Here is a 10,940-nt window from a genome sequence, read left to right as displayed (position 1 = left end):
CACACGCCCGCACACGCACGCCTGCTACCTGTGTAACCGTGCCACCCTTTGCAGCTCCAGTTCATCCCCGCCACGGAAGCCCTTGGCGAATGGGTTGTTCTCGATCTTGAGCTGCGTGATCTGCAGGCAGCCAGAGGCGGGGAGAACGACAGATGGTGGCCTGAGAGAGACGGAGTCCTCCTCCTGGTGAAGTCGGAATAAAGATTCTGATTCTGAGCTGGAGCTCAGAGCGCTGCATTTTAATTTAAAGACGTTTCCCCTCTCGGGAGATCAGTTTGGTTGAGCGGTGTTTCAAATCATCGCCCGATTTGAGTTACCGGAAGAGTGACGCAGATAAGCATGAGAAAATCATTGGCTAGATTGAAAAGTTAAAAATAAATTGTATTGTTATTCATCTTAATAGTACTTGTGCATACTTATGTAAAATTGTTCGCTGTTTGAGTGACAAGTTAAGACAGAAAAAGACATGAGTCTGCTGCTGTTCTCCGGTTGCCTGAGTGAAACTATAAAAACTATAAACTATTTTTTTTATTTTACCAGGTAAGGTCCTACTGAGCTCTCAGAAGCTGCTTGGCTGCCGCAAATAATAACTCCAGGAAGTGGCTCATCACGTGGACATGTTCAGCAGTAGCAAATCACTCAAAACGCGTAGTGGTGATGTTAATGTTGATTCTAAATGTGGAGAAAAACCGGAGGACCCGGAGAAAAATCCACGCGACCACGGGGAGAGAGAAAGAGACGCAGACTGCAAGTATACAGCAGCAGGCGTCAGAGTCGGGATCGAACCCACGACCTCCTGCACACCTGGCGAGGTAGTCAACATCTCCTAGCCACCGCGATGATGATGATGAGAGAGAGACACGCAAACTCCAAATATACAGCAGCAGCAGGCGTCAGGGTCGTGATCGAACCCACGACCTCCTGCACACCTGGCGAGGTAGTCAACATCTCCTAGCCACCGCGATGATGATGATGAGAGAGAGAGACACGCAAACTCCAAATATACAGCAGCAGGCGTCAGGGTTGTGATCGAGCTCACGACCTCCTGCACACCTGGCGAGGTAGTCAACATCTCCTAGCCGCCGTGCTTGCCCCTTGCGCAACGGCGCATTTGACCCAAACCTGAGCCAAGCTGGCTGAAAAAAAGAGCCCCATTGAACAAATAAAAATACTGACGCCGCAGGCGTGGGAGGAGGATCGTCTCGGGGCTCTGGCACTCGCCAGTCCTCGCGCCCTCATAAAGCGAAGGGGGCAACCTCCAGCCCCCTGCAGTGGCCAACGGTAGCCCGTACACAGCAGCAGCAGGAGCAGCAGGAGGAGGAGGAGGAACCCGACCCCCAAGCCCACCTCTGCGTAAATCTCCGCAGTAAAAAGGCCGCGGCTCGCGTGCGTACACGGCGCTCGCCACAACTCGCCGCTCACGCACAGAGCGAGAGAGAGGGGGAGCGTGGCGAGGAGAGGAGGCGTCAGGGCACCCCCCACCCCCCCACGCACTGGCATGGAACTTGACGATGCCATTGCTACGGCTTCACTCCTGCACGTGTCCGTGCCCTCTGTGTTGCGTGTGGGGAGGGGGGGCAGAGAGTGATGTCACGGTGCAGTGGGATGGTGCTGTGATGATGGTAACCATGGTGACGATAGTGACGATGATGATGTCAGTTTAACACGGAGGAGAGAGACTGGACTACGAGTGAGCGAGGAGCGAGTGAGTGGTGGGTGAGTGATTGAGTGGGTGAGTGAGTGAGCGAGTGGTGGGTGAGTGAGGAGTGAGTGAGGAGTAGTGAGTGAGTGAGCGAGTGGTGGGTGAGTGAGTGAGCGAGTGGTGAGTGAGTGTGTGAGGAGTGAGTGATGAGTGAGTGAGTGACGAGCGAGTGAGTGAGCGAGTGGTGGGCGAGTGAGTGAGTGGGTGAGTGGGTGAATGGTGAGTGAGTGAGGAGTGGATGAGTGAGTGGGTGAGTGAGTGAGTGGGTGAGTGAGTGGGTGAGTGAGTGGGTGAGTGGGTGAGTGAGTGCGTGAGGAGTGAGTGAGGAGCGAGTGAGCGAGTGGTGGGTGAGAAGCGAGCGAGTGAGCGAGTGGTGGGTGAGTGAGTGAGTGAGGAATGAGTGAGTGAGTGAGGAGCGAGTGAGTGAGGAGCGAGTGAGTGAGCTAGTGGTGGGTGGGTGAGTGAGGAGTGAGTGAGGATTGAGCGAGTGAGAAGCGAGCAAGTGAGTGAGCGAGTGAGGAGCGAGTAAGTGAGGAGCGAGTGAGGGAGGAGCGAGTGAGTGAGGAGCGAGTGAGTGAGCGAGCGAGTGGTGGGTGAGCGAGTGAGCGAGCGAGCGAGCGAGTGGTGAGCGTGTGCGTACGCGGTGGTTCTGGTAGGAGGTGACGGCGACGAAGGCCGTCTCGGGGAAGGCGTGCGTGCTGAAGGCCGTGCGGCCCGAGCCGAAGCCGTTGGCCTCGTCGGCACGGACCACGTGCAGCCGCGGCTGGTACTTGTGCATCGAGTTGAGGATGATCTGTGACGCGCAATCAGCCAATCGGCACGCACGCCGGCTTGTCAACCAATCACAAGCAGCACGTCGACTGTCAATCAATCACAAGCAGCACGTCAACTGTCAACCAATCACAATCAGCAAGCCGACTGTCAATCAATCACAATCAGCAAGCCGGCTTGTCAATCAATCACAAGCAGTACGGCAACTGCCAACCAATCACATTCAAGCAATATATCGACCATCAACCGATCATATAGCACTTCGACTGTTAATCAGTTTTAGCGTCAACCAACCAGTTACTAACTCTCAACCAATGACATACAATCAGCCACCATGTGAACAAGCAGCAACCAATCAGATGAATGAGAAATTACCCATTCAAGTACTCAGTGGGCAGCTCGACCAATCAGGTACAGAGTAAACAAGCCAATCAGATAAGGAGAGCGGAGGAGGCGGGGGACGAGGAGGTGGGAGAGGAGGAGGGGGGGAGGAGGAGGGGGGGGAGGAGGAGGGGGGGGAGGTGGAGGGGAGGCGGGGGAGGGGAGGTGGGAGAAGAGGGGAGGATGCGGGAGAGGAGGAGCCGGAGTGGTGGGCTGGTGGTGGTGTGTGTGTGTGTGTGCCGTACGTAGTGTTGGTGGTGTGTGTGTGTGTGTGCCGTACGGAGTGGTGGTGGTGGTGTGTGTGTGTGTGCCGTACGGAGTGGTGGTGGTGGTGGTGTGTGTGTGTGTGCTGTACGGAGTGGTGGTGTGTGTGTGTGTGCCGTACGTGTCCGAACGGGTCCAGGTGGTTGTTGGTGAGCTTCAGCTTCTGGAAGGAGACGAGTTGGCGCATCCAGTGGGCCCCCGGGGCGGGCGAGTCGGGGTGCACGTAGAGGCGGCCCGGCATCGCCGCCTCGGCCTTCCCGCTCACACTCCTGCCCCCCCCCGCCCCACACCCGCACACCAGGTGCCACGAGTCAGCGACAGCGGCGACGGCGTTCACGGCGCGCGGGGCTGTCGCCACCGGATTATACGGATCCAAAGAATTTGATTTTGCCCGGTCAGATCGCGCTCGATCGCGTGTGCGCGTGCGCCGGTAGAATTGCCGTTAAACCCTGTTCCGAGACGTCAGCAGGTCGCAGGGGGTGAGGGTCTCCCCGCTCATCGCCGAATCTCGGGACGCGCGGCCACGGGTTCGGCGTTCATTTCATTCGAGAGAGGCGTTGCAGCGGCGCCGCTGTTTCTAAAGACGTTGCGCTCACAGCAGAGAACTGTCGCGACACGACCGCCGCCACTCTGCGGTAGCCGGCGCCGATACGGCGCCACGCGCCCTCTCGCGTGGCCTGCTACCTCCGATTCCGTTGGGAATCGACTCTGTTCAAGCGATACAAACGCACGGAACGGAATCGGCAGAAAAACCGACGACGTACGCTAGCCCCGCCCCCCCTGCATCCTAGCCCCGCCCCCCCTGAATCCTAGCCCCGCCCTCGCCCACTAGCCCCACCCACCACTTGTTGTCTGCGAACTTGTATCGGTGGCCGTCGGCGGGACACACGTCCATGAGCAGGATGTACTTGGTGCGCGGGGACAGGCCCGACACACGCACCTTCAGGCCCGGGAACATGCGGCTGCGTGCGGACACGGAGACATGGGACATGTAACATGGGACATGTAACGTGGGACATGGGACATGAGGACACGGGGACATGGGACATGGGACATGGGACACGGGGACATGTAACGTGGGACATGGGACATGAGGACACGGGGACATGGGACATGGGACATGGGGCACGGAGACATGGGGCATGGGGACATGGGACATGGGACATGTGACATGGGACATGGGACACGGAGATAGTGACGTTGGTCGTTACAGATGACTCGTCACGGCAGCGTGGGGTGACGACGCGAGGCGAGTGCCACGTTCGATGTTTTCTCCCCGAGTTTGAACATTATTACACGTTTAGCGTTTCTCACCACGTGGCCTCCCGTCACACACCACGTGGCCTCCCGTCATATGGTGTGTTGGTGTTGTGTACATTGTATAGTGTGCGTTGTGTAATGCGTCGTGTGTATATTGTGTATTATGTCGTGCATGTTATAGTGTGTGTTGTGTGTACATTGTGTGTACATTGTGTAGTGTGCGTTGTGTGTACATTGTGTACATTGTGTAGTGTGTTGTGTGTACATTGTGTAGTGTGCGTTGTGTGTACACTGTGTAGTGTGTGTTGTGTGTACACTGTGTAGTGTGTGTTGTGTGTACACTGTGTAGTGTGTGTTGTGTGTACACTGTGTAGTGTGTGTTGTGTGTACATTGCGTTGTGTAATGCGCGTCGCGTCGGTCTCACCGTCCCGCCTTGGTGATGATCATCTCGGTGCCTGCGTCGTGGAAGCGCCCCCACAGCTCCTTCTCGTGCAGGTGCACGCGCGCCCCCTCCAGCCCGCCCTGCACAGACAAAGACCCCCCAGGTAGCCTCAACCACACCGAAGGGGCAAGTGCCGCGAGGAGCGAGCGGCAGCAGCAGCAGCAGCAGGCCGGCACGGCCACGCGACGTGGTGGGGTGGCGAGCGCCATGCCCGGCCGCCCCTCAACCTCATTTGAGGCTGAGTCGACGTAGGGGAGGCCCAGGACCGGTTCAGATGTTGGCCGTGAGCGGGAATCGAACTAGGGTGACCGGAGTCGTTAGCTTAGCGGTCAAAGCTACCGCTCCCCACGCTATACAATAAAAAAACACAAAGACCCCCCGTGTAGCCTTCACAGAGTGTTGGGGCAAGTGCTGTTAGTGAGCAGCACCTGTGAAGGCTGGCATGGCACACGAGGCGGTGGTGTGGCCAGCACCACGCCCGGCCGCCTTTGTCTCCCCAGTGGCGATGTTTACTACACACCGCACCAGGTACTCATTTGATGCTGAGTCGATCTAGGGGAGGCTCAGGACCGGTGAAAATGTTCGCCACTGCTATTGGTCGTGAGCGGGAATCGAACTCGGGTTCGTTGGGTTCGTAGCGCAGTGCGCTGCTAACCGCTGCACCACCGCTCCCCACTGCAGCTGCACGCAGCGTGAGTCCGTTGGCGAGTGAGTTCCATTGTTGAGTTAGTAGATGGGTGGGTGGGTGAGTGATTGGGTGAGTGGGGATTACTTTGGGGAGTTCAGTGGGTGGGTGAATGGGTAAGTTGGTGAGGTGAGTGAGCGAGTGAATAGGTGAGTAAGTTTATTGACAGTTCGTGGATGGGTGAGTGACTGAGTCGGCTGGTGAGTCGGGGATCAGGTGAGTGAGTTGGTGAGTATGTTAGTCAGACCGTGTGTGATTTGGTGAGTCGGTGGATGCGTGGGTGATTTCGTGGATGGCTGACAATGAGAGTGTATCGGAGATTCGGTGAGCAATTCTGTGGGTTCATGAGTGGGTGAGTGAGCGAGTGAGTTGGTGAGCGAGTTGGTCAGTGAGTGGGTGGTTTGGTGAGCGAGTTGGTGAGCAAGTTGGGGAGCGAGTTGGAGAGCGAGCGGGCGAGTTGGTGAGCGAGCGGGCGAGTTGGTGAGCGAGTTGGTGAGCGAGTTGGTGAGCGAGTTGGTGAGCAAGTTGGGGAGCGAGTTGGGGAGCGAGCGGGCGAGTTGGTGAGCGAGTTGATGAGTGAGTGGTCGAGTTGGCGAGTGAGTTGGTGAGCGAGTTGGTCAGTGAGTGGGTGATTTGGTGAGCAAGTTGGTGAGCGAGTGAGTGAGTTGGTGAGTGATTGGGTGAGTTGGTGAGCGAGTTGATGAGCGAGCGGGTGAGTTGGTGAGTGATTGAGTGAATTGGCGAGCGAGTTGGTGAGTGATTGGGTGAGTTGGTGAGCGAGTTGATGAGCGAGCGGGTGAGTTGGTGAACGAGTTGGTGAGCGAGTTGGTGAGCGAGTTGGTGAGTGAGAGAGTGAGTTGGTGAGCTAGTTGGTGAAATGGCGAGCGAGTTGATGAGTGAGCGGGCGAGTTGGCGAGCGAGATGGTGAGCGAGTTGGTGAGTTGGTGATCGAGTTGGTGAGTGAGTTGGTGAGCGAGTTGGTGAAATGGCGAGCGAGTTGATGAGTGAGTGGGCGAGTTGGCGAGCGAGTTGGGGAGCGAGCGGGTGAGTTGGTGAGCGAGTTGATGAGCGAGCGGGTGAGTTGGTGAGCGAGTTGGTGAGCGAGGTGGTGAGGAGTGTCACCTGCTGTGGCGTGGGGGCGGGACTGTGGGCGGGCGAGGCGGGAGGGGGGGGCTCTGGGGGAGACGCGGGGGAGCGAGGCCCTGGCCCCAACTCATCCGACATGGCTCTGCGGAGGAAGGAGACACGGGCGTGGTGAGCCGGGATTGGTGGATCACGCACAGAGCGCCGGGTACTACCGTGCTCAGCATTACTTTACGGGGCAGCTATAAACTATTTAAAATTTAACATTTTGTAAATGTTTTACCAGGTCAGGCCCCACTGAGCTGCTACGTAGCTGTTTTCTCAGAAGCGACCTCGTCACCACTGGTGACAGCTGCTGGACGAAGTGGCGACTGATCATCATCATCATCACCACGTGGACATGTAGAGCCAGCGGCGAAATAACTCTGAGACGCGTGGTGATGTTGGTTCTCAATGTGGAGGGAAAAACCCAGAGGACGCGGAGAAAAGTCCACACGACCACGGGGAGAGAGAAAGACACGCAGGCTCCAAATATACAGCAGCAGCAGGCGTCAGGGTAGGGATCGAACCCACGACCTCCTGCACACCAGGCGAGGTAGTCAACATCTCCTGGCCACCGTGGCGCCTATGAAAGCCGACACGGCACACGAGGGAGTGGGTGGGTGGCCGCCACCACACCCAGGCCGCCTTTGTCTCTCCAGCAGTGATGTGTACACATCGCATCGCACCAGCTACACGTTTGAGGCTGAGTCGACCTAGGGGGAGGCCCAGGACCGGTTCAGATAATCGTCACTGGTGTTGACGATACAACCCCCCCCCCGAGTCCCAGCCTTCCTCCTCCCCCCCTTTCACCCCCCCCCCTCCCGTTAATCCCCTCAAAGACAATGGCGTGTAAAATAAATAAATAACAGCACGAGCTCAAAGGCACCGCGACCCTCAACCCTGACTCCAACTCTCACTTGGCAACTTGAAAGCTTCGCCTCCCTCCCTCCAGCAGCGCTGCCCCCCCCCCCCTGTGACCCCGCGGCGTTGGATGGGACACGAAGCCTCAGCAGCCCCCCCCCCGGGACCCCCCGGACCCCCCCCTCCCTCAGGACCCCGGGACCCCCCCCCCCCCCCGGATCGTGGCGCTCACGGGTTCAGTGATTGGTGAAAGGGGAGAGCCTCGACTCTTGAGCTCATGGCTTAGATACACACACACACCTACACACACACACTTACCTACCTACACACACACACCTACACACACACACCTACACACACACACCTACACACACACCTACACACTTACCTACACACACACACCTACGCACACACCTACCCACTTAACCACACACACACACTTACTTACTTACACACACACACTTACACACACACACTTACCTACCTACACACACACACACTTACCCACCCACCTACCTACACACACACCTACCTACCCACACACACACTTACCCACCCACCCACCCGCCTACAAACCCACCCACATACCTACACACCTACCCACCCACTTACCTACACACACACGCACTTACCCAACCACCTACCTACACACCCACCTACCTACACACCCACCTACCTACCTACACACACAACAAAGATCCCCCATATAGCCTTAACAAACAGGTATTGTGGTCAATGTAAACATGACTCCTTGTAAAAAAAGGTGTCAGTTTTGTTGCCAGATAAAAGGGTAAAAAAACAATTATCATATTTTGCTACTGGCAAAGGAGGTTCCAATGGGTAGAGTGAGTGGAGTTTGTATGATCTCCCCCTGTCCTACAGAGTGAGTGAGTGGAGTTTGTATGATCTCCCCCTATCCTACAGAGTGAGTGAGTGAATGAGTGGAGTTTGTGTGATTTCCCTGTGTCCTACAGAGTGAATGAGTGGAGTTTGTGTGATCTCCCTGTGTCCTACAGAGTGAGTGAGTGAATGAGTGGAGTTTGTGTGATCTCCCTGTGTCCTACAGAGTGAGTGAATGAGTGGAGTTTGTGTGATCTCCCCCTGTCCTACAGAGTGAGTGAGTGAGTGTAGTTTGTGTGATCTCCCTGTGTCCTACAGAGTGAGTGAGTGAGTAGAGTTTGTGTGATCTCCCCCTGTCCTACAGAGTGAGTGAATGAGTGTCGTTTGTGTGATCTCCCTGTGTCCTACAGAGTGAGTGAATGAGTGGAGTTTGTGTGATCTCCCCCTGTCCTACAGAGTGAGTGAGTGTAGTTTGTGTGATCTCCCTGTGTCCTACAGAGTGAGTGAGTGAGTGGAGTTTGTGTGATCTCCCCCTGTCCTACAGAGTGAGTGAATGAGTGTCGTTTGTGTGATCTCCCTGTGTCCTACAGAGTGAGTGAATGAGTGGAGTTTGTGTGATCTCCCTGTGTCCTACAGAGTGAGTGAATGAGTGGAGTTTGTGTGATCTCCCTGTGTCCTACAGAGTGAGTGAATGAGTGGAGTTTGTGTGATCTCCCTGTGTCCTACAGAGTGAGTGAATGAGTGGAGTTTGTGTAATCTCCCTGTGTCCTACAGAGTGAGTGAATGAGTGTCGTTTGTGTGATCTCCCTGTGTCCTACAGAGTGAGTGAATGAGTGGAGTTTGTGTGATCTCCCTGTGTCCTACAGAGTGAGTGAATGAGTGGAGTTTGTGTAATCTCCCTGTGTCCTACAGAGTGAGTGAATGAGTGGAGTTTGTGTGATCTCCCTGTGTCCTACAGAGTGAGTGAATGAGTGTCGTTTGTGTGATCTCCCTGTGTCCTACAGAGTGAGTGAATGAGTGGAGTTTGTGTGATCTCCCCCTGTCCTACAGAGTGAGTGAATGAGTGTCGTTTGTGTGATCTCCCTGTGTCCTACAGAGTGAGTGAATGAGTGGAGTTTGTGTGATCTCCCTGTGTTCTGGCCGACTTTCCTCCAGGTTCTCGACTTTCTTCCTAGAGCTGCCCCCCCCTCCCCACCCACCCCGTGGAGCGGCGATCTTCTTCGTTGCAGTGTGTCACTGGTCGGCCCTGCTGGACTTGACAATCACGCAAATGGCGAACCTCATCACACGAGACCCCGATAGGACCTCGACCCTATTGCTCCAAACCCTACAACTCGACCCCACGCACCGGGACTCTGTGCCGCACTCGAACTCGGCCGCGCCATCCCGAGCCCACGTGGATTGCCACTGTGTTATGGATAATATCGGTTGCGAAAACCCCTACGTGTCAAGCTGAAATGATGTTGCTGTCATAAATAAATAAACAACATGACGCCAGTGTCCACTTGTATTCGGTCCACAGTCGCCAGGCGAATAGTCCCATAATGCAATCACATAACGTATGTGTGTATGTATGTTGTACGTATGTTGTACGTATGTTGTATGTGTGCTGAACTTCGTTCGCACCGTACGTTGCCAAGCCCGGCTAATCGGCGGCGTGGGGGAGGGGGACAGCAAACTACCACGACAAAGAGCAGTCCGAGAGACATGAGTTTGTCAATCCGGATGATGATTTGGTGTAACACGGAGGCTCTCGCGATGATGATGATATAAAAGTGCATCGCAGCTCCCTCAGCGGCTTCCTGGTACCGCGAGGAAGAGGCGTTCCAGACGGCCACAGGAAGCAGCGCATCCGAAAGCGCCGCGCGACGATGATGATGACCATGATGACGATGACGACGATGATGACGATGACGACGACCATGATGATGACGATGATAACGATGATGACGACGATGATAACGATGATGACGACGATGATGACGATGATGACAATGACGATGATGACGAAGATGATGATGACGATGATGACGAAGATGATGATGACGACGACGATGATGATGACAATGATGACGATGCGGTGACCGCCACCGGATTTGTTCGACGGCTTAGCAGCCAGAAGCCGCTGCGAGGGTGCCCAGCGGAGCGCCGCGTGACGCTGCCGGTTGATGACGCTCCGTGTCGAGATGGACGAGGCGTCGACATGGACGAGGCGTCGACATGGACGAGGTGTCGCGGTTCATCCGTGGTGAGCGCTTTGTGCGATCTTACAGCGGCGCCTTCGCTCGGCAAGTGGAAGCCAACGCAGTCCCCACGACTGTAAACCCAAACTCCGCACAACTCCATAACTACACCCGATACAACGCGAACCGTATTTGCCGTGAGCGCTCGCCGCGAACCCCAATCCCTACAACACAAACCACGCGACCCCATAGCCCTCCTCCCCGCCCCTAATGAATCATTTTAAACTCCAACCCCGAGTGCCATGAATCGATCACCCCGGGATCTGGGGCTCTGGACGAGTCTGGGTCCAGCGCGTGGACCCTGACCCCCACCAGTCTGACCCTGACCCCCACCAGTTTGACCCTGACCCCCACCAGTCTGACCC

General features: G+C 56.0%; 1 protein-coding gene across 1 annotated transcript; it reads right to left on the bottom strand.

Annotated features, from left to right (window-relative positions):
- Positions 1 to 28: 28 nt before the first annotated feature.
- Positions 29 to 6,730, bottom strand: LOC144741333 (T-box transcription factor TBX5-A-like; the record flags this gene model as incomplete). Its single annotated transcript, XM_078623914.1, has 6 exons — positions 6,629 to 6,730; positions 4,804 to 4,901; positions 3,961 to 4,080; positions 3,240 to 3,387; positions 2,343 to 2,495; positions 29 to 120 (listed from the first exon to the last, which is right to left on the bottom strand). Coding segments are annotated over exons 1-6 (713 nt in total), but the record flags the coding sequence as incomplete, so codon positions are not given.
- Between the last annotated feature and the right edge of the window lie 4,210 nt (positions 6,731 to 10,940).

Source organism: Lampetra planeri, unplaced genomic scaffold (assembly GCF_965212315.1).
Source record: "Lampetra planeri unplaced genomic scaffold, kcLamPlan1.2.h2 scaffold_508, whole genome shotgun sequence".
In the NCBI taxonomy this organism is placed as follows: domain Eukaryota; kingdom Metazoa; phylum Chordata; class Hyperoartia; order Petromyzontiformes; family Petromyzontidae; genus Lampetra; species Lampetra planeri.
Note: the sequence above shows the minus strand (reverse complement) of the source record. Positions and strands in the feature narration are given on the sequence as shown.